This window comes from Carassius gibelio, chromosome B25 (genome assembly GCF_023724105.1).
Source record: "Carassius gibelio isolate Cgi1373 ecotype wild population from Czech Republic chromosome B25, carGib1.2-hapl.c, whole genome shotgun sequence".
Lineage (NCBI taxonomy): Eukaryota > Metazoa > Chordata > Actinopteri > Cypriniformes > Cyprinidae > Carassius > Carassius gibelio.
In genome coordinates this window covers 15,428,070-15,453,171 of record NC_068420.1, presented here as the reverse complement: position 1 = coordinate 15,453,171, position 25,102 = coordinate 15,428,070, and the positions used below count along the sequence as shown (strand labels likewise).

Sequence of the window (25,102 nt, the reverse complement as noted above, 5' to 3'; positions counted from 1 at the left end):
AAATCATACAGATTTATAACAACATGAGGGCGAGTGAATGATGATGTGTTTCTAACAAAAATGTTTGGATAAAAATCATACTTATTTTACATGTTGAGACTGAAATGATCAGCTTTTCCTTTGGTTTTGATGTCTGAAAAAAAAAACGGACAAAAAAAGCAGTAGAAAAAGTAATTCACACGAAGAACAAAATCAGGATATTGTGCAAAAATCTAGATGTGCAGTATATATATATATATACACACACACACACACACCGTTGTGCTTATAAATTTGCATGCCCCTGGCTGAATGAGCAAAATGTTAATAATTTTAACAAAATAAGAGGGATCATGAAAATTGCATGTTATTTTTATTTATTAATGTCCTGAATAAGCTATTTCACTTAGCAGATATTTATATATTCTCCACAAGACAAAATAAGAAGAATTTATGAAATTGTCCTGTTCAAAAGTTTGCATACCCTTGAATCTTAATATTGTGTGTCGTTTCCTGGATGATCCATTACAGTCATTCTGTTTTGTGATAGGTGTTCATAAATCCCTTGTCCTCCAGCTCCTGCACATTCTTTTTGTTTTCCAACATTTTCTGCATATTTGAAGCTATTTTGAGATCCATCTTTTCACATGGAGGACAAATGGGGATCTCATACATAACCATTATATAAGGTGAAAACATTAATTGATGCCCAAGAAGGCAACACAATGCATTAAGTATTCCTAAATTAAATTAGTTTAGGATAAAGATAATCTCTAACTGTATAATCCAACAACCTATTCCATCCAGCAATTTCCAGTGACTTCCTATGTGTGTAATTAATCACTGGGGATGGTGCCGTGACCCGGTACAAAAAAAAAAAGAAAAGAAAAAAAAGAAGAGAACTACCAAGAGAAAAAAGGTATACAGAGACTTTCCAGTCACAGTACTCCCTTAACCCCCACATACAACCCCCCCCCCCCCCCCCCCCCCCACACACACACACACATAGTGGGCCCCCCTAACACGACTAATCAACATCATCCCTTCTCAACCTGGACGTAGCCCTCAGCTCTCCCACCCTCCCTCTCACACCTATGCTGCCCTGCCAGGCTTTGAAGTGGCCGCTCAGGGTGTGAGTTACCACAGCACAATCACAGATAAGATCTATGGTGATAGATTAGCTTGTCGCAGCAGGGGAAATAGCAAGGATACTAAAAAATCCACAGAGGCAGTTACTGTCCTAACATATTTAACGCCTTGCAGCGAAAACTCTTTAGGACCCAAACACCCAAGTGCCAAATCTGCTAGCTCCCATCATTAAAAGGAGATGTTTATGTTTGTGGTTAAATGAGCTTTGACAGAGAGCGAGGGAAAAGAAGAGAGCAAAAGGTTAAGCTATAGCAGATATGTTTTCTCTCCCTAAAAAATATTATTTTACATTAAATTTTATTTTATAATTTAGTATCCTTTTTTATTTTGTTTCATAATATCATTTAAATAAACACATTTCTTTATAAAAAAATATATATTTATATAGATTTACATATTATATAATAATACATCATAATATAGTAATATGTTAATTAATTCATAAATTAAAAATAAAAGTGCATAAAGTTTTTATAAAATATTTACATATCTTTAGATATTGAATAAGATCTATACATATATGGTCTATAGAATATCCAGTTACCAATATTATTGAAATATGCCCATAATTAATCTGGTTAAGTGGTTTACATCAGTAACAAATCTAGGAGGACTGTCTAGATTTACCAGTAATTTCGACATTTTAAAATTAATACAAAAAAAATAAACTTTTCCAAATGTTACATGGTCAGTATTTTAAATGATTTAAAATTTTATTATATTTTAACTGCTACCATATAATGCATAATTAATTAGCATAAATATTACAGACATACCACCAAAATAGGACCATACTTTTAAATCTCTGTTATATTTAAAGTATACTGTTGCAAAGAAAGAAAGAAAGAAAAGAAAATTAAACTTGATATTATGTGATAATTTGACATTAAGATGTATTTTTCTTGAGAACAGAGTTTTGGTTAAAATCATTCATCTTTAATTATATATTAACCAAAATTGTTCTAATGTATCTAGGTGTGGATTTTAGGTGTTGCTTCTTTACCACACAACTATTAAAAATATTATGATACTGAGATTTGGGGTTTTGAGGATATAATATAAAAGACAGTGTTCTACAAAATGACAAAGTCAAGACAGCTATGTCAAATGAGGTTTTATGTCCAATTATAATCCATCTACACTTAACTTCTAACACTGAAGCAAGCTTACTGCACAGACATGCTGGCTTTCATAACTGCAATAACCTGGAGTCTTGCCAAACGGCTATTGTCCTCCAAAACAAACAGCTCTGAATAACACTAAATACCACAGCCGAGCCCCCCGCATGTAAACTCTCCAATTTGCGTCAAAATGGAGAGTTGAATATCATGGGCTGGTGGCCAGAATCAGCCGAGATGGAATAATATTTGGAGAATGCATGGAGAAAAACACTAGGGCTTCTGATTGGTGGTGTGGAATGCTGAGGCCCAGACTGACAGAGCCGAAGCCTGAAGCGTGATGAATAGGAGGAGGAAAAACTCACGCTGGGCTCTGTCTGAACCTGCACAGCCCTGCAGAGTCTGGAGGCTTCGGCTTGGCTTTTTGTAAGATGTTCGAAGTGTCAGAACATATGTTAATTTATGGGTTCTCTTATTGAACATGGAAACAACAACTGGGGATTCAAAATGCAGTCCTGCAGCAAACTCTTCCTACAGCTAATATTGCAACATTTCACAGAGGTTATAATTAATATCAGGGCGAGGTGACACGCTGTGATAAATTAGGTGCAAAGCGGTGAATTCAAACAAATGTGCTTTGAGACTGCTGCTCAGTTGACCTCGTGAACTGGTGAGACAGGACAGCCTCCGCTCAGGTGAAAGTAGAGACCTTTAAAATCTAAGATCCCGGCTAATGGTTCCTGTTATCACCTTCCTGAGACAATACACATCCTTATCTTGAATAACAATTAGGAACTCTTTTACTGCCACTGCTATGCTAAGTTAGCCCCATTTACACTAACGGGGAGGAAATGCGTTTAACATCTTAATAACTTAAGAGACCAGGTGCAACCGAATGGTGGGAACTCAAAATAATATCTATTGTAATCCTAAATCATGAGGGGGGATAGAAACAAATATTTAATGAATCAGCATGAAACAAACATATCTGACCACTGAATGCAGCCGCTGACAAGTCAGAAACATAATATAATATAATATAATATAATATAATATAATATAATACATGCATACATTTATTAAAATGTATATAATATAACATAATTATAGTCAGCTTTTATTTATTCACATTTATTAATTTTATTAATTTTATACATTCATAATAAATTAAAAACATGTACTATATAGTTAATCAATTTAATTTATCACCATTAAAAAAATAAATACATGGACACTGAATGGTACTATAATATAATATAAAATAATACATTTATTCATAATCGTAAAAAAATCAATTAAAAAGTAAAACTTTTTTTTTTTTAATTGTATACAGTATCATTAAGTGACAATATTATATTCTACATAACCTATAGACACACAGATATTACAATTATATTACAATAGGTAATTATAAATAATATTAGGTAAAAATTGTTTTTTTATTAATTTTTTATAGTGTACATATTAAGTGGTTATATTGATTCCTCAGCAACCTATTTTAAATCTGAAAATCTGTTTACAATTTATATTAGGCCTATATCATACTTTCTTCAGCTGCATTCTAAATATTTACTTTCATTCTAATTCTATAGGAATCCCGTCCTGTCCCACATTCAGCTCTTAGCTGCTGCAGCAGTGTAGAAAATGTGAGACGCCTCCCACTGACATAATTTGTTTCACAGTTACTGCCCACCAGCATGAATCAGATGTTGACATTCTAATTTCATGCACACACGGGTGTTCAACCCCAACCCCACTGTCCCTGGTGTCCATCGTACCTGGAAATAAGCGTCTGAGACCAGCCTGACCCCCACCGGAGGGGTCCACTGACTCTCTGAAGCCTGTGCTATAATGAGATCATTTATATGAACCCAAACATGAAGATATATGGCAGTGACATCAGAAGCACCTGTTACCAATTCTGAGTGTGTTAAGCATGGCAGATTTGTAACTGACCAAAATGTGTTTGTTTATTTATTTATTGTGCATTTTTATTCATTTATTTGTTCTGTTTTCTACTTATACTATTTGATTTACTCATTTTTTTATTATTTGCTTATTCGTTTGTAAATCATTTCACTATTTCTCCTAGAAGACTATGACTAGCTTGTATAGGCTAACAATGGGTCAGGCCTATACCTGATTTAAAGCAGACTTTTTTTTGCTAAGCATGCACGGACTGTATACATATATTTGTTTATAGCGGTTGTTTTTGGTAAAAATCCACGTGTGGCTACAAAGTAGAAAGAAAAATAGCCATCAGCAAAGCATAAACACACATCCGTTCCTCCTTCAGCAGTGCTGCGTGTCACATTTGCAGAGTAAACCGAATGCAACTTTTGCTTAGCGTCGATTAATTTTTACGCTTTTACAAACAGTATTTTGACAGCCCATAATATGAGTGGAAACATGAGGAGTGCGCAGCTGAACCAAAATCTGGCCTCATTCTGTCAGTGCAGACCTTCGGAGGACTCTAGGTATATAAGCTATTGCAGATAGGCTAAGACTTACAGTTTTAATTAAGAAGTTACAACCAAATGTGATTTGATTTAGGCCACATCTTGTCAGGTATTATTATTATTTTTTCAAATTTAACTATTTGCGATATAAAATTAGTGTTTTAACCAAGTGTTTCGCGCTATTTGCCTTCAAACTATACACACAAACAATTCGTTACCTTTGTTGAAGAAGTTAGAACCGGACTTTTGATTGAAATACTGTCAGTTTTCACAGATTTAACCCTTTGGGGTGTCATTTTAGCGAATTGTTTGGGGCTGTTTACCCTCAAACCATCCATGATATCTTCTGACACAACAACACGTTTACGAGTTACCTTTGTTGGTGAATAGGCCTAAGTAACAGTCAGCCTGATTTTGATTTACATCCTGTCAGTTTTCTTAAATTTAACCCTTTGGCATATGTTGGTTTAGCGAACTGTTTGGCGCTGTTTGCCCTCAGAATATTATTGCACAACAACAACAACGTGTTTGTTGATGAAAAAGTTACAACCAAACCTGTTTTGATTTACATCCTGTCATTTAACCCTTTGGGATTAAAAAAAAGATTGGTTTAGCGAACTGTTTGACGGTATTTGCCTTCAAACCGTCGATATCTGTCACAACACCTCCGTGTTTACTTTACCTTTCCTGACTGAGTCTTATCCTGCAAAACAAATGAAGTCATTCGAGTTCAGCAAAAGCCAAGAATCAACCAAAGTTCTGTCAAACGGATTTGACTTATTGCTCGACAATAAACAGCCGTCCACTGTCCATTTCATCGCTCTGCGCTGGAGGTTAAGTCGAGTTTATTACCGACGCCTCAGTCGGCCTGCATTAAGCAAATCATAAATTATGCATGCTAATTACCTTGGGCTCCCACTGTAATGAATTCTTTTAATTAAACTACCACGTTGTGGTTTTGCGTGGCACGCTCTATATTTTATCCCCCCTGTCTAGGATGACCTTCTTCTTTGTATGTAGTGGATGGTTGGGCATCGTTTTCTCTTTGCTTACAAAACAGAGTTCACGTAGGTGTTAATGAGCAGAGAAAAAGCCCACTCGAAGACAACCAGGCCTTCGTTATTACGAGCCCTGAAATCACAACAAGCTGCTGCTCTCCAGCATAATGGGACGACTTACCTGAATGTTGATTTGAAGAGGTTAGACAACCGACACGAGTTCTGTGTGCTATGCAAATGCGTGGACATATAATGTTAAAACTTGTTTGATTCATTTTATTGAGAAAGAGTGTCTACATTTTCATGTGCTATGCTGTATTCATTTTAGTTATCTGACTGTATCAATTTAAGAAAATATTATCTCATAAAATATCATATATTATCATATAGCCTATAAAATATTGGCCATATGACAGATAATAATTTAATGAATACAGGAATTATATTTGTTTGACACTAGGCAGTAACCCAAGCTGGTTTAGCAGTACTGAAATAGTTATATGTTATATCTTTAATACAATTAATACAATAACTAATCAACTGCAAATTAATATATAAGAAGAAAAAATGAATATTCCTCAATAAAGCTATCATGTATCGTTGTAAAGATACAATTTATCAAATTAATTTATGTAAAACATGCCTGTTGATTTATACTTTTCAAATTCTTCAAATAAAATTAAGAAAAAACTTTTTATTTTGCTTCTGTAAAACGGGTCAATTACTTTTTTATTTTTTATACATTTTCTATTTTTAAGTTTCATTAAAAAAACTAAATATTTTTGTTAAAATCTGTGAAGGAAATATGTAAAAAAAATTATATGCAAACCATGACCTTTCTCTTTAAATAAAATGAATAAATAAAACATTTGTTTGGACACTACATTTATTATACCGATGTGAAGCTCGTTTTATATTTATATTTTGTATAGCCTATTCTATTCCTTGTTGAAGCAAATGCTTAAAAACTAAACATACACTTCTGTATAATCAGTATGATAACCTAGAGTAAACATCAATGCAACACAATGTCAAACCCCAAAAAAGAAAGTAAAAAGAAAAGAAAAGCAAAAGGGGAAGAGTGGAAAAAAAGAAACTTGCAGTGTTGTGCAAACAGTCTCTCAGGGGGAGGGGTTGGATTTAAATTCCAAAGGGGTCTCAGAATTCGTTTCCTAGTCCCCCAGTCAGCTATGTGTTTGTGAGAAATCGGCCTTTTTGTCTTTCTGAAAAAAGACTAAATCTACATCGGTGGCCCAGTCTAAGTTTGCAATTCTTTGCACTTTCTATTCAAGTGAATGAGGGTGAATGAAGTGGCCAGGGACCCTTTATTTGATCAGCTCAATTGCATAAAGTGACGGAATTCTAATGTATTTGCTTAATATCCCGGAGAAGGCTGTTGCTCCCTATGCAGGGACGCAGACAATGCACCTGTTTCTCGCATTCTGACCGCGACATATCCTTTATCAATGGACCCCCCATTAAATCTGAGAGTAAAAAAGGGGGTAAAATGCTGAAAAGCGCGAAATCATAGTGTAAAAATATCGGCCAACATAATATTATACATATAGCCTAATAATAATAATTAAATATAAAGAGTAATTTTAAGGTAAAATTAAATTATATTTAAACTGAATCTAATTTTGGGGATTGGTGTTAGTTAAGAATTTAATTCCACCCTATTAAAAACAAAAACTTTGAAATTTGGAATATCGGGACTATTTAAAATAAGCAGTTTTGGAAATATGAACTAGTAAAGTCTAGAAATAAACAATGCATAACGTATTATTATTATTTTCTCTCTCCTCGAAATAAATAGATTAAGACTGGACGTGGAGTGTTTTGTAGCTGAAGTGAGAGGCTGAGCTGATGAATGAGTCTGCTTGTGCGCGCTGTGACTGCGGCACAGTAACTTCATGCATCCTAATCAAGAGCTTCATTCACTTATTCCGGTCCGTCGTTGTGCTTTTCCTCGAAGGAAAGTGCTCACCTGCGTGATCCAATGAGCGATTTTATATCTTTTAAGATGTTCAGAAAATATGAACAGGTATTTATTCTAAAATTAGAAAATATAGCATTCATATTTTTATTAATATTAAATAAGGAAAAATGAAGATAGATTTACTTAAGCAAAAGTTTGTAAAGAGCAAAAAGTGAATTAGGCTAATTACTGTTTGCATTTATTCATTTTAATAATAATAATAATAATATTGTAATGTCATTATTTTTTACATTTTGATTGTACATGAGAATTTGACCGTCTGTGTGAAGAAAGAGAAAACCACTAGCTAAATTCACAAACGAATACAAGAGGAAATGTATACGTTTACACAATTTTAATGGAAAAATATTCTGATGACCAAGTTTATAATTGAATGCAGACGTTTTGCAAATCTTTTAAAAGCACGCATGCTTGCAGCAAAACAACACAAAGTCTGGAAAAGGCATGCTTTATATCTGAACGAAAAGTACAAATGTACGGCATTTAATACACATGGTCACCACGGCTTTAAATAAACGCTCACAAAACATTTCCTGCAAAATATAATGTAAAACATCTAACTCAAAAGTGCATTGGACACAATTCAATATCACTTATTTGCAATTATTCACATATTTACTTGAAGACCCTATCTTTTAAAACTATTTTAACTTTTTTTCAAGTTTGCCATTGTAGCATACTGTACTTGTGTGTGTGTGTGTGTTTTAGATCAAGTATAGTATTTGGTTTGCAGACTGATACAAGTTTAGTCGTCTATAGGACGTTAGTAGCATGACTACTAACTACATAAAAAATAGTGAGCATTCCAAACTTAAGCAGCCTATTTCAGCACGATCAAATTATCTAACAATTGTTATGAAAGGCGATAACCTGTAAAACGACGAGCACTTGCCGTGTGCGATTGAAACACGAAGCAGATCGCAGTGCTTGGAATTTGTCGGCAGTCTACCCACTCGCACGAACACATAAATTCTGGATATTTAAAATGTAAAAACTCTTCATTTTACAATGTGGTATCCGTGTCGATCCGTGTGATTGGACTCATCGAGAGCAACACTTAAAATCTGAACAACATACACATAAATTAACATCACTGCAACATAGATAGCTCTTGCCTTGATTGTATAGCCAGTGTTTTTTTTTTTCAAGGTCTATAGTTAAAATTCAACTTTGGAGTACAGGTGTCCACCGGGAGGCCCAGTCCGCAGGTGTCAGTGCACCGCGACCGACTGCAGCGACGCGGGGCCCGTCAGGGTCTCGCTCGGGGTGGCGGGGCTGCTTTGGCTGGTCGCTGTCTGCGGGGAGGTCGGGCTCAGCGACTGGGGAGAGTTCGAGAGGAAAGCGTGGATGTGGTGAGGCAACGCTGCCGGAGTGGGCTTGATCGGGACGGGGATCGCCGGTAAGGTCTGTCCGCCGTGGCAAAGCGACTTGATGGGCACACCGTAAGCACTGTAATCGCTGCTTGTCATGGAGATGGGCGCCACGCTGTCCATCACGCTAGTGCTGTACATATGGGGCCAGGCTGTGGTCAGCTGGTTGTGGAGGGGATACCCAGCGGAGAACGCCAGCCCTCCAGGCACTTTATACTCTCGGGCGATGATGTTCTCGATGGCGAACGGGTGTTTGAACGTGGACGGCTGGGACACTCCCAAGTTGTAGCTGGACATCTGGGGGAGGTGGGTGCCCAGGGCGCTGAGCCGGAGCTTGGCTTGCTGCTGGAGGTAGTGGGCAGCGTCCGAGGGCTTGCTGGGCGCCAGGTGCTCTGATGTCATCACCTTGAAGCGTTTGCGGCGTCGCAGGAAACTTCCGTTCTCGAACATGTCCCCACAGCTGGGATGGAGAGCCCAGAAGCTGCCCTTTCCGGGCTGATCCGGGCGCCGGGGGATCTTGATGAAGCAGTCGTTGAACGACAGGTTGTGTCGAAGGGAGTTCTGCCAGCGCTGGGTGTTTTCCCGATAGTACGGAAAGCGGTCCATGATAAACTTGTAGATCTCGCTAAGCGGAAGCATCTTCTCCGGGCAGCTCTGGATGGCCATAGCGGTGAGGGAAATGTAGGAGTACGGTGGTTTCTGATCGCTGTATGTGTTTCTCCCGGGTCTAGGCATCCTGTTCAAATTCTGCCGTTGGAATTCAGCTGGAAGTCTGTCTTTGTGTCTTCGAGTAGTTTAGTTTTTATTTATTTTTTCTCTGAGGAGCGTTGAGAGTCTTCCTGCAAGTTCACTTCTCTGGTGCTGTGAACTCAAGAAAGAAGAAGCAGTATGGTTTCTTTCTTCCCAGGCCAGCTTGAATAGACCAGATCCTCTCTCTCTCTCTCTCTCTCTCTCTCTCTGTCTCCGTCTGTCTTGATAAGACTAAGAGCTAAGTGGCTGCCTCCATGTCCTTCCTCTAACCATCTGATAGTTTTATGTGGCGACATGGGCAGAAAAGACCCCTGTAGAGGCGCTTCATTAATGTGCCACTTCTTTGCTATCACATGACAATCGCCTTGGGAGGAGGGGGGCTGGGAGAAAGGCATAATCTGGTTTCATTTACACCTATTTACATGGACACCTTGGGCCAATAGAAATCATTTCCATTTGAAGACAGAGCAAAGGGGTGAAAAGGCTCGGCAACCGGAATTGAACTGCGATGGCACCCGGTAACAGTGTGTGAAGGTATGTGTGTGAACCTTTCTGTGCGCTTCGTAGGGTGCTTGGTCTACAATTCACACGTACAAATGGAGCTACTGAGCAATGGGATGTTTGACATGGAAATTGGCTGGAACTTGCATGCAGCTTGCATTGTATCGTCACAGTTACTTTTCGCTTGTCTTGCTGTCATGACACAGTTCGTATGACTTTTGCCGGCTTTGTTATGCCTCCTTAGAGCGAAAATGTCAATTGCGTCCCATCGTAAACACGAGGAGGGCAAATTAAACCGTGTAGCGACAGATTTTTTTCCATGTATTTCCACATGACTAACCTGAGCGCCTCGTTATTATAATGAGCCAAGGGAGTCATACATATGTCATTTAGCCCATAAGCATATGTTTATTAGCAACTACAAAATGAGCTTATGTTTCACGGATGGTCTTTCGATACAGTCAGGCGATACATATTTTATTAAACCACAATAACAGTTTAAGGTGAATGTGCACCTATCCCACTATAACAATACTGTAAAAATACTAAATTGGAAACGTAGCCTAAATTCAGTCGCTGCCTTGATTAGTATTATTTTTTTTTTTCAAGTAACACCTATTATTTTATTGCACGCTTTATTAGCCTATACCTATTTGAAAAAAAAAAAAAGAATTATTTTGACAAGTGTAATGCATGGAAACAAAAATGTTACGGCATAATTATACAAACATATTTACCGTGCAATTAATAACAATGACAATGTAGCTACTTAATAATTACACATAGTTCATTAGTGGGTATTACATGGTGCTTAATTATGCAAATACACATTAACACTGTAAAGTGTGAAAATATCATCAAAGCGTTTTTTTTAATGATTAATATTCGCTTAATTTTAAAGATGTGGCCAGATCTCATTATTGCGCGTTTAAATGCGCGGGCACATCCTACAATATTAACAGCAATACTTGAGAAACCTCTTCACAAAGCCGACGACAGAATAAACATAAAAAGACCAGACCTTTGTACACATTAAAGCTTCCAAAATAGAATAATTCACAATGACAGTCGATGCGATACAAAATGATTTTTCTTTAAAACAAAAGCGTGAGATATTTTTCCATAAAAGCCATACAAGTAAGGAGACCTGGAGTGTGCATTAGAAAATGTGCAAACATTTAAACAAAACAAACAAACAAACGAAAAAAAACTTCTTGAAATGAAACTTCATGATGCCAGGCAGGCTTTTGTGCTCTTGTAAAGCAAACTGAAAAGTACTTCACATATGCAAATAAAGCCTTCAGAGTGGCCTTGTGAAAACTGTATAAAATATCCATAAGTCAATTATATGAATGTGAAAACCAAATGGAAGCCTATTTTGAGCAATGGCCATTCAAGCTTTTTTTCAGGGCTCACCAAGGGCCACCTTTCCGCTTGGCGAGTTTGCAATGCAATGGACCACACACGAGCTCGCGGATTTGCTCATAATTTATGCAAATTTTCCACCATAAATCCACCAATGAGACCCCTGACTGCTATGACGGATCGCGAAGAGAATCAACCATACAAGTGATTAGAAGCAATACGCATTGTTTATTTTGATGCCTGTTTGGAAGATGCACGCAGGAGGGAAAAGGTCTGTTTCTAAACCTCGGGAAGAGAGTGGAGAGAGAAAAAAGAGACTTTTACCAGGCAGCTAATATTTACAAAACAGGAAGAAAGTACCAAGCAAAGCGTTATAGTTTCCTTGGTTGCCACACAATCACCGTCTCAGAAACACTTTCTTTCCAAGCTAGGGAGTCATGCAGCTACTTCTTTTAACTTGTCATTCCTCTGCTTGTGTATTGACAGAAAAGGGCCAAAAGGATTCCGATTTTCCAGGCTTCTTTCACATGAAGTTTTCCAGAGTTCTTCTGAGGGAGGTGGTGAAAAAGCACGTATTCTTCAATGAATCTGCCAGTCTGACGGTGCGACACAAAGTATCCGACACCTTCGGTTGGTGAGAGAGAGGGAGAGTTCGTGTCTACCGCTTATAAAAACTATTTATTCCTCTGCCCAAATGTTTACCCAGACAAGAAACAATAGAAAAACAACTATGTGGCTTTCCCAGTGTTCGAGGGAAGAAAGGATTCGCTCGAAAATAACAAATGCGGGGGAAAAAAAAGTCTATACATTAACAAATTTCTGTGTTTTTGAGAGCTACATGTTGCAAACTTTGATATGGCATTCACAAATTTGTCGGGTATGAATTTACTATCTACAACTTACTCTTAAATAGGCTACTGATGTTAAACCCTCACTAAAACAGCACCAGTTAAATATAGCTACGTAGACATTTATTTTTTTATTTTAATTCGTGGTGATACAATGTAATTGTCAAAAATAACAATTAATGCCATTAATCATTTAAAACATTTGAATAAAATTGAACTAACATTAAAATATCGAAAATAATTCTAACGGGACACAATTATGACCTAAATACTAAAAACAAATCAGTGCGCTTGTCATTTTCTTATGCAAGTCCCTTTTGTTTTGTTTTTTTTTTGTTTTTTTTTTTGATCTTCCATCTTGTCTCTGCTATAATGCAAAAAACGTTCATGAATCTTTTAATTGCACGTGTACCGTGTAAAATGTATTTGCAATATTATGCAAATCAGCCCAGTCGCCCGCGCGCTCCTCTGCTGATCCTACAGACGCGCAGGCAAATGTTTTCACAGTTAATCACCGCACAATGGCACAGTATCAACCTGTGATGAGGGACCACCCAACTCATTGCATTTTTTTCCGTTTTTTTGCGGGATAAAGTTTCCGGCAGCTGTCATGGAAATCAGCTTTGTCCTTAACTTAACGGTTAACCAATGTGACGAGGACGAACCGTGTGTATTTGTTCACCGAAGATTTGCTGCTTTTTCTTCCCGCCAGCCCCGAGCGCAGCGCTCAAATGCCACCACGGTTCTTGAATGGCTCGAGTCCCTGCAGCAGTAGATCAACTGTATAATGTGCGAGTGAGTTTGGTCATTTGTACAAGCTGAACAAAGGTTGGTCTAAGCCAAATTGCATTGCACTTGTGAACCGGGGGCTCTAGTCTTAAGTATCTTTTACAGCTGGGGGGACCGAGAACAATTTTGTGTGCGTCTGAAAAAGGCAGAAAAACAAAGGCACTTTCTGAAGCATCTTAAAGTAGAGTAGTGAGGCGTGACATTCCCAGGGCGATGGGACACAAAGGCTGAGGTCACGCGGATGAAAAAGAGAATCAAACAGCCACTTTCACACGTCTGCCCTCCGCCACACAATAGGAAACAAATGTTGTTAAAAGAGGATCGATGCCATTCATTGTAAGCCAGCGAATGATAGCAAAACAATATTGTCAAACTGAATCAACTTTGGGGAATGCTGCCACCCAGGAAAAAAAAAGAAAAAAAAGAAAAAAAAAAAGAAAAAAAGAGGGACAGGGGAGAAACTTTTGCTCTGTCCTTTACATCCATGCATGGAGCCATCCATAGAGGCAAAACCGTGCAGGAACGTGTGTGTGTGTGTGTGTGTATATATATATATATATATATATATATATATATATATATGCTTACAAAAGTGAATTATTAGGTCATTAATTTCTGTAAATGTATTCCATGTGATCTGATGAATGATTTTGCTTGCCACAAAATAGACAAAATATATGACCTTTAAAAACAAACTAACAAAAACATACTGACCTTGACAAAAACGTCCTAAAAAGGGTCTGAGGCGAATCTCTGTTTATTAGTTTATTTGTCTATGTGCAATAAAATGACAGGTTTATAATATTCTAAAACATAATAAAAAAAATACTATTTTAAATAATATTATTAATAGAAACCACGTTGCCTTTTCTACAAGGAATAACAAATGAAAGCAAACTGCTTATGTCAATATTTCCTTTCTCAAAAAGTTCAATCTTTTTATACTACGTATAGTTTACAGTTGCACTGTTTTTGTTTTACCTTAACGACCAACAAAAGAATATGAATTTAAAAATGAATCTCAATGTAATTTATTTTCCAAGGTATATTCGAGTCACTTTGACATGAGAATCCCTTAATAGACATACAAATAGACTAATAACTGAATATCGTCTGATCTAATATTTATATTTAATAAATACTACTCTCTTATTATATCTAACATTATTATTATTATGATTATTATTATTATTGCTTGCCATAGTGCATGTCAGGCTGCTGTCGAGCTGAGCCCAGCTGAGCTCTCCATCAACTCCATGTGTATTTCATCGCATTATTAGCTTCATCTTTCTGCAGGCAATGTAGGTTTACCAAAGAACTAATGAATAAACAAATTGCAACGGCTGGCGGTGTAATTGACATTGTTAATGCAAACATTTGAATAAATATGTCATCAAAATGCCTGTTTCGAGACACTATGCCAACAACAGTGCATCACAATTCACAATAATAGACGATTTTAATGAAAAACACGCTCTGAAGTAATCAAGTTTGTTTTATTCATAATATATATTAGCGTGTTTATCGTGCATTATTGTCGGAGAACCTCGCTCAGGTGTTCAGGACTCAAGCGGATGGAGTTTTTACAGTCGCAGGTAACCTGTCGGACCTTTATTACATCTGACCCATCCTACCTTTCCAAGCCCGACCAGCATTGTTTTAATGAAGTCTGCGGCGTTTTGCGTCCCCTGAGATGCTTTACGGTGCAATTAAGAGCGTATTTGTGATGTGGCGTATGAATATTCAAGAGAATGTCAATTAATTAGCAGACACAGGGCTCTCATTACGATGCTCAAAAGCCTTAAGTGGCGAGCGAAACTAAAGGGGAGGGGCTCGCGCACCAATCCAGTTAAACGCTATTATCTCACACTGCCCTCATTTGCTTGATGGACTTTGTCTTAATTATGGGCTTATGGTTTGTTAGCTGTATCATCACTTAACTTAAAGGAACCACTGTGCAATTATACTACACGCATAGCCTACTACAGACTGAGCTCAGCGTTTGTGGCTTAGACATAGCCTAAAATATGATTCATAGCTTATTTTAAATGCTTAACGCTCATGTTAGCTAATGCTTCCAATTATGCATTATTGTTGTTTTAGTTTGACATATTAATTACTTGTAATAACAATGAAATCAATACATTTATTTCAAAATATACCGATTTTGGTGGGTTTTCCGTTCAGCATAAAAACACGCTGTCGTGTCGTTGCTGTTGTTCTTTGCAAGATTTCCTCCGCTCTCTGTAAAGGTTACAGCGATAAATACAAAGGTTAGTCGCTAAGCCGAGTCCCATATTATTATGCATGTAAAATTAATTAGCTGCTTCTCGGTGACATCAAAAAGAAGTACCTGGGAGAACGACGCCTTCAGGGCATGCCGAACATATGCTGGGATTACAGTTAATGGACTAATTACATAAATTAGGCATTCATTATACAGCACATCAGGTGTGGAGGATGTCTCAATTGAGTGTAGTTGGGGACGTTGAGGGAATCAAAAGGGGTTTTACTAAAAGGCCGGTCAAGACTCATTTGTCCAGACCATTTTTTCCCTCCTCCTTCAAAAACAAGCAAAAAAAAAAAAAAAAAAAAAAAAAAAAAAAAAAAAAATAGATAGATAGATAGTTCTTCCTTTGTCCATCAGGTGGGGGCAAGAATACAGTCTATCTATCTATCTATCTATCTATCTATCTATCTATCTATCTATCTATCTATCTATCTATCTATCTATCTATCTATCTATCTATCTATCTATCTATCTATCTATCTATTTATCTATCTATCTATCTAATCTACATATTAACTGGCTTGATTATGTCAAACTGGTATGCATTTTAAGTTAATTTATATTTTTATTTTACAGTTATGATAAATGTAAACACTGTATCACATATTGTATTGTCAAACCCAGTTGAGTTTGAAATGCATCAAAATAAGAATAATAAATGTCTTCTGTTAATCAATTGAATGATTCCTCTTATTTTTAAACTTAAATTTCAAACAGCTAGATACTACAGTACTAACGGACAGTGCACAACTAATATTTGCACACAAGCATATTCATACTCAGATTTACAGCGGGAGGTTCTTCAGCACCACGGAGAGCTCCTACATTTACCACAGTGCCCACCCTCAGTCTACCATCATTTCACACTGATCACAATGGAACAGATCAGTGCAATATAAAACTTCATTATGGCTGTATGGAGGAATGAATTAGAATGTGAGAGAAAGAATGACAGGAAGTCAAGAGCCTTTGAAGCTAAAGTATCAAGTCTTTACCACATCCACCCGTCTCTAACAGACATCTGGCCACCGCTGCTAAATGAACGGCAATTGTCTATCTCCACATGTGTATTAGTGGATACGTGTGATTGTGAAGGGGAACACATGCTTATGGAGGGTCTCCGCTCTCCCCAGTTCATTGGGTCCATATGGAGAAGAACAGCAGGAGTGATGAGCGCTCTACCTGGGGCCCATGTTTGCACTACTGAGTGTGACCAGGAATGTGTGTGTGTGTTACAAACCTCTGCATAATTCATGACTGCCACAGGGACACTGTGTACCAGTTTGTTATTGTATGTTGTACCTTCCAAACTGATCAGTTACTCAAGTGAAGCCACTTAACAAGCTCAGCTTGTTAAATAACAGTGGATGGCAAAGACGTCTAGGGAAGAAATTGCTTTAATAATATGTTACTACAAAAGTAATTAACAGACTGGTTAACAATATGATATGTGGATTCTCAGAATGTCAGCAAACACCAATAGTAGGCTTAGGCTAATTATTTAGAGTGAAAACTGTAAGATAGTTTATGGGATCACTTTGGTTTTGCTCCAAACCTATTGTGGGGCTTTTCGCACATGACAGTTTACCCGGGTAAATGGAATCCTAGGTATTTATACACTTATTTGCATATCTGCGGTGTCAGTGTCATTGATTGGACGAATGCAGCATGTGACCTCTTTACTAATCACTCTAGCATTGAGCATCTTTGTAAGTAGACAAGAAAGAATCATGATGAACCAAAGTCTATCACAAGCAGCTTATGAAGCTATATTGAAGTTGCACTGTGTCATCCACACAAACACTAAACACCATCATGGTAACACACATGAAACTGAAATAGTGTAATAAATATTAATTTAACAACATTTGGTGTAACATACAACCCTAATGTACAAAACAAATGGGAATTCCGGGAATGTCAATTTATGGTTATTCACTGTAATTTTTTTTTCTTTTCACTTCCAAAAACGGTATACTACCTTAAAATTACATAATGTTCAATACAGTTTTTCACCGTATATACAGTAGTAGGGGAACTTACCATTAATCATTTAACAGGTTTTTCCTTTAGCATAATTACAGTCTTTTACCATTAAATTCACAGTCATTTTTTACAGAGTAGCTATTATTTATATCAGACTATAACTATTAAGTGAATTATCAGTGGACTATAAAGGTTAAGAATAAAATACAATTTTCTCCACTCCAGTTCACATGGTTTTCCTCAAAATGTTATGGTGTTAACACCACAATGGTGGTGCGTCACTCTCCGCGGCAGGATTTCACAACCCCGGGTAAAAAGCAGTGCTATCACCTCTTTTAAAGTACAAATGTGAAACTGTTTACCAGGGGTTAAAAGCAGGGTTTCAGACAATAATGAAAATAATGTTTTAAATCTATTTTGTTTGTAGCTTTTTATAATATTTACGCTACACCAGTTATTAATTTCTCATGCAAACTTACTTTATTCTTATTTAAAGAATACCTCAAATTGCACGAAAACACACACAAACCATGAAGTATCAAAATCGTATATTCATTTGCTTCTTCATGCTTCATCCATTAGCTACTTATGAACAAGACAGAACATGGAAGTTTCACATCATCGGAAGATGGGATTAATGAACACACAATATTGATTGATGGATCTACAGCCAATCATCTGCCTGTAAGTAAATCCTGGAAGAGAGAGGGGCTGGCAATAGTTGATGCCACTTCATTCCATCCAGATTGCATAATTAATGGAAATGAATATAAATGACGATTCTCAAATATACAAGTAAACGTGAGAATACATCGATATTTGTCCAAGTGTGCACCTAATGGACATTGTTTAGCCATCTGGTCACAAATAAACAGGCGAAAACGCAATTGAATATGTATGTCTCGTTGTTCTATTAGAAATATTAATAACTACAGATTGATTTGGCATGCTATTAAGCTCCTGACAGAAATTAAGAAATTGCTGTCAATGAAACCACATTTTATCATGTAAAGTGGTAAAATACTGGAGCTATCTAATCAATGTATAGAAACAAAGACCCTTTCACATATCACATCCTGTATTTCTTTATTTCTTTATTTACTGAGGTATGAATAAGAAGACACGCATGAACGAGATGACAGAATATAAAAGGGAACACAATCTTATGAGTTTTGTAATGAGGGTTACTACGCAAAGTAAGTTTGATTAAGCAAAGGGTGAACATTAATATAGTCATTTAGTTAACTATGAGAATAAAAGTGGATTTTCTCACTTACGCACATGCCAACATGACATGAATCAGTATGTCTGGACAAATGAAATGAACTGTAACTCTCAGAACTGGCCTGAGGGTCCCTTGAGTGCACTTAACCTTTGACCCTTGAGACCTTTTCAGTCTCTTCCCTTGTCTTCTCAAACACATTGTATCACATGAAACATGATCAAATCCTTGTAGATCTACCCTCATTCTCTTTTAAACCTAAGCCTTATAATAAAGTATCATTCATTAAAAACAGCCATGATCACAGATACAAATGAATAGTGTGCTTATTCATATAGGTAATGCAAGTTTAAACCCAGTTCACTTTTGAATAAAAAGTGATTTTGGTGAATCACCCATACAGACAGCCCCTCCAAAAGTATCATTCAAATATCCATTTGAATATTTGCACAGATTCATTCCCCCCTGTACTGATTCATTTGAATTCTTGCACCAATTCCTCTAGCGATTCCATGTGATTTATTCATTAAGTCCCTGAATAAATTCATACAAGGATTTATTTGATTCTTTGCATAGATACATTTATGCCCCTGCACAAATTAATTTTGAATTCTGGCACTGATTCATATGATTTCTTTCATCGATTCCTTTGAGTCCTTGCACAAATTCATGTAAATTCTTGCATAGATGCACTTGAACCCCTGCACAGATTAATTTTGAATCCCGGCACCAATTCATTTGATTCCTTTCATTGATTCATTCGAGCCCCTGCACAAAATAATTTTGAATCCCTGCAAGGATTCATTTGATTCCTTGCATAGATTCATTTGAGTCCCTGCACAAATAAATTTTGAATCCCTGCACCAATTAATTTGATTTGTTGCATAGATTCATTTGAAACAGTGCACAGATTAAATTCAAATCCTGGTACCAATTCACTTGATTTTCCTTGCACAAATGAATTGAAGAAATCAATTGATTCCTAACATCATTAGCCGTGTTTCCACTATCGAGCTAGGACCGGGCGTGCTAGTGCGTGCCAGGGCCAGTCGCGTTTCCACTGTCACTTCCGGGGCTTGATCGTGCCTCGCTGGGGCTTCCTCGGGGCCAACGGCCAGGTTTTTTCGGCCCGACGAAAACCTTGGGCCAAAGCGGGCCAGCTGGGGCTAGAGGAGGGGTTACGAACAAAGGCGGAGTTTCTCAGCGTCTGGAGAGCGTCAGCGCGGATCATTTCAGAAAGACAACAGCTTTAACACCAGCATTAAAGACGTTTTAAAATAAGTTGATCTTAAAACTCACTCTTAGTAAGCAGCAAGTGTTTGAAATAACTTGATCCGATGTGGATTATAATCATTAAACAAGGCAGAAATATTTATAAGCGATGTTAAAGATTATGCACGCCAAACATTAACGTTATATAGTAAACATGTTAAAAATGACCGCGTGGATAAATCAGACGTCAGCTTCTTATTCTCTATCACATTTATTAAGTAACATTGTATCTGTCGTTTCGTGAGTTTAGCTCCACGTTGCATATCATCAAAATATAATAATGATTTTTGTTTGGGAGCTTTTATAAAAATAGAGAGTCTGCGCTGTGGAACATTTCAGAAAGATAACAGCTCTAACACAAACATTAAACACTTTTTTAAATAAGTCGAGCAAAACTCTCTTTCAGTCAGCAGTGAGTGTTTGAAATAACTTGATCCAATGTGGATTATAATCACTAAACAAGGCAGAAATATTTATAAGCGATGAAAAAGATATGCACGCTAAACATGTTACCATAGTAAACATTTTAAAATATGACCGCTTGAAGAAATTAGACGTCAGCTTCTTATTCTCTATCACAATCGTGTATTTATTAAGTAACTTATATTATCTGTCACAAGCCTCGTCTCGAGAGTTTTTCTCACGTTGCCTATCATAAAAGAATATAGCCAAACAATGTTTTTTGTTCGGGAGCTTCATTCTAAATGTGACGGCTGTGGCTAATAAACAGAAACAGACTCGACTGAATAAGCAGGCTATTTTCATGAGCGTTAAAAATAAATAAATAAAATAGAAATAAGTGTATTTATGTGTGAATTATTTTGAGTCCTGATAAATTAAAACAATATGATCAATGTATCACTTATTCTATAGTTAAAACATCATGCTTTTGAATTTGAATATATAACAAAGCATGCAAACAAACTGCCGCTTTTATCATCTTCGTTTTGTGATCGCGCATGTTCCAGTGATTTATTTCTTAGTTTTCTGATAACTTCTCTTTGATGGTGAAATAATGAGGTTGCATGACGTTGTTCTGAGAGGCGTGTAAAGGGCGTGTTTTAGTGACGTGCAGCGGTGCTTCAAGCTCCACTGTGGAAACCCTGCGCTATTCTGGCCTCGGTGCTACTGGCCCGGGGCTATGAGCCCCGCCCGGCCCGCTTTAAGCCCTGGCTCGCACTGGCCCGACAGTGGAAATGCGGCTATTGAGTCCCTACAGAGATTTAAGTTAGTTTAGTAGTAGCTTCTCCTAAATAAAACAGGGGAAAAAAGGTCCAACATTGTCAATAGTGTAGCAAAAGTAAAGTCACTTTCAAACCATGCAGATTGTTGGTCAACTTGATGAATTCATGTGACCAACTTGAATCAGAGTGAAATCTTCATGGGAAGCTTTTTCATGATGAGAAACTCAATCACCTGCAAAATTGTGTGAACACGATTAATTAATACACCTATAAAAGCACGTTTCAAAAGTACATAGTCACAACAATCTACTGACAACATACACACAATATCCCCAAAATCTCAATTTACAAGTTAAGGTTAATGACAGACGCCCATGTCCCTCCCATCCTATCTCACACACCTCCTCAACATCACTTCCTGTCTTACGGTGCACTCTGGTAAACAGCATGTCGTCATCAGCGGAGCTTTGCTTTTAATATGATCAGGAGAGGCTCTGTGCTGCCCACATGCTCATAGAGACCTTGGTAATGAGCGAGAGGCACTTAGCCAACTGGGACCAGGCGACGGGGCATTCCAACTATCTTTCATCTCACGCGTCGGGGGACGTCTCGGTCTCCCAGGACACCACTAAAACCGCTAAAGATCACAGCCGTATGCCACGCACCCCTGCTTAAATTAGTGTTTACCGCGCTGATAAACAACAACACCTTTTTATGTCAGGACAATGTGAAGAGTATCCTAAGGGCAGGTAATGGGATAATGAGGAACGGATACATATTTCAGATACAAAAACAGTGTTTTACAAGAAAGTGACAGGGTCCGGTCATCCGTAGGCGATGGGAGTTAATGGACGGCAGATGATCGCTGTGACATTAGCTTCGTTTCACGCACCCGAACAATCTGTTTAGAATCGGCTCAGTTGCATGGAAAAGCCTTTCTGACTGAACTTAAACAGAATGAAGTTTCGATTGAATTGGAAGGGAAGGGAAAGATCTGAATCTAATCAACAGAAAAATATTAAGCCTCCAAACACCTGAATTTACCGTTTTCTCAAACGAATTCAACAATACCTTGCACACATGCGTCGTGTCGTGATGCGCACGTTTAGACACGTTTTATATCTTGCAAACGTGCATGTGTTTATTTACGCCTCACATTAGACGGAACATTCACTAAATATTTCTTGTTCTGTTCTAAACACCGAATTTCTGTTCGGGATACATGTAACGTCCACAAATATGTGAACTGATTACGAAGTTTGGGATTCATTTAAACAACGCACAGCATCTGTAACTGAAATATCGTGCTTGTAAACATCCCTAAAACATCCTCCAAAAAACACCGCAGCGGATTTCTCTTTCACCTGGGTGCTGCTAATGGGGTTAGCCACTTAACACACAATATGCTTTATATTTAAGACGCGGCGCGCCTCCCCTCGCTAGCTCATGTTAGACCACCCTCCGCTGTCCCTGCCCTCCCCTTGTCTTTGTTTATGGCCGAGTATAATTTTAAGCAGTTAAGGCCTGTCACTGACATCCAAATACTTTAATTGGGCCAGATTCACGCCGGCCCGAATGAACAGCATCTCCGTCATCGAGCACAAACAAGGGGACCCTGGTAAATCATGGCTCTGTTAATAGGGCCAGGCAAACAGTTAACTGAGCATGCCGGAGCTTTCCCGTGCTCCTCTGGAGTTGACCAGCTCCTGCTGCAAGGTAATATGCATGACACATTTCCAGGCACTAATTCATTTGTTTAATAATAAGATGTGCTAACCTGCCGAAAACAGTGTGGGATTGGAGGAAGCCGGAATGGTACTATTAATCCATGGCTAATCAAAGGGCAGGAGATGGCGTCGGGCTCCGTCGTACTGGAATATCTGGCTTCCTGCTAAAGAATGCTAATGGGGACCGCATGTACAGCGCTTGTCTTCGCTTGTTTATTAATCTCACCTAACAACGTAAAAGAGACCCTTGACTGGCGCAAGAAAAGTCGTCTAATGCATATATAATGTTTGGTGGCATTATTGCGTAGCTTCTAGAAGGAAACTGTTGATCAAGAGCTCTGCATCAATTATTGACATCGAGGAGTGCTAATCAAGAGCGGCGGGAATGTGGGAAAACGAGACGACGGGTGGCCACTGTTGATATCGCATGAAGAGGTTTTTTTAGGAAACAGTCGTTGAACTGTAATGCATTTAATTTTTGTGGAGATCTGATGTGATAGCTGCCTTGTGTAGGGCCATATGCTCCAACAGCCTGAGAGGTGCGTGATTAAGACATCAGGCCGACCGCTGGGCTCATGTGTGATAAATAATACAAGAGATGCTTCATCTGAGCGGAGAGTGTCCGGGGACAGTAGCCTTGCAGTTAAACCTCCACAGGGACCCGTGAGGGAAAGTCAGTCCCCAGACAAGTCATATAATCTTACTTCTGAATAACTGACTCTTTGGCCATCAATGCAGACAGACACTGCTCCTAAAATATCCAATATACATCTGTACAGTTGTAGACCAATGTCAATGCTATTAAAAACCCAGAGCATGTATGGTATGCAAATGTCATATATTAACTATAAGTAATTTTTTATATTATTATACTAATATTAGACTATTATATTTAATGATTTAGTAATAGAAAAATATTGGATATTTAATAATGTACTTGATTTTCATTAAAGTATTATTTCATTCAATTACATTAAAGATTATTTTAATTAATCTGAATTCAGTGTTTCTTTTTTTAGTTTATACTGTTTGTAAAATGTGTATTTCTTTTAAGATGGGATGGAAAACTAGCAAAAAAAAAGAATTATTAAATAATTAATGATAAATCATATATTGGCCAAATTAATAGTACAGTGCAACTAACAATACATAATCATGCATAGTTAGGTTAGGTCAAAATAATGCTAAGCAACTTTTAAAAGATGGAGAAAACATCGCTTTTGTTGTTGATCTTAGAAGTCTGTGATATAACAAATAAAAATGAATCAGAATAATACATCAGTATCATTCATGTTATTTTGGGTGATTTAAGACCATTCATATAACCTTACTTCTAAATAACAAATTATTTTGCCATAAATTCAAACAGACATTACATTACATTACATCTATTTAATTACTTAATGTTTAATTATGTGTGTGTGTGCACACATTTATTTATTTACTTTATTTATTTAGTTTTTGGTATAACACATCATATAAATGCAAAAGAAAAAAAAATGCAACTAATAATTTATAATCATGCATCCTTATAGCAAAAAAGTAGCAATTTTTCTTTATTAATATCACATGAATCATTTCCAAAACAGTATCTGAAAGGAATAGTGCTGATACTCTGTAGAGGTTTTTTTAATGCCTTGTGTCAGGGTTCTATTAATAAAAACAGCATAAAAATGACACAGACACAAAACAATATGCCGGCCAGATAATTCTAAAGGTCAATACCTCCTCTATTTACGGTTTATGTGCAATACAATCACAGATTATGGTTCAACGGATTTACTCTCTTTTAAATATAATCATGACGTACGGTCTGTTCGTCTAATTACATCCCGTGTAATGACATTCTCAGGAAGGGCCGTCTGGAAAGCCAATGGTGAACAACTGGAGTGCAAATCAACCCGATTTAGAGATTGATTGGGAATTAATGGCACAAGTACAATTTACCATGTTAAATCCAATTAGAAGAAAACGTACTCATGAAAAGCATCACAAAAAAAAGGATTATTGGTATGAAGGAAAGTGTATCCAATTCACTTTACAGTATGTTCTGTAATTCAGGAGTTCATTCTGCTAAACTGAAAAGTCATTTTTCT

At 37.3% G+C, this 25,102-nt stretch overlaps 2 protein-coding genes across 2 annotated transcripts in view; one reads left to right on the top strand and one right to left on the bottom strand.

The window, feature by feature from the left end:
* Positions 1-25,102, top strand: part of LOC128013988 (annexin A2) — a 327,457-nt gene that overhangs the window by 55,935 nt on the left and 246,420 nt on the right. The gene's annotated exons all lie outside the window — the stretch shown is intronic.
* LOC128013990 (forkhead box protein B1-like) lies at positions 8,022-10,049 on the bottom strand. The gene has a single exon (XM_052597210.1). It carries the CDS (start codon positions 9,805-9,807, stop codon positions 8,914-8,916), a length of 894 nt encoding a protein of 297 aa, XP_052453170.1. The 5' UTR covers positions 9,808-10,049; the 3' UTR covers positions 8,022-8,913.

Excerpts from the sequence above, each read along its gene's own strand:
- LOC128013990 (XM_052597210.1), bottom strand. The coding sequence starts at position 9,807 with ATGCCTAGACCCGGGAGAAACACATACAGCGATCAGAAACCACCGTAC.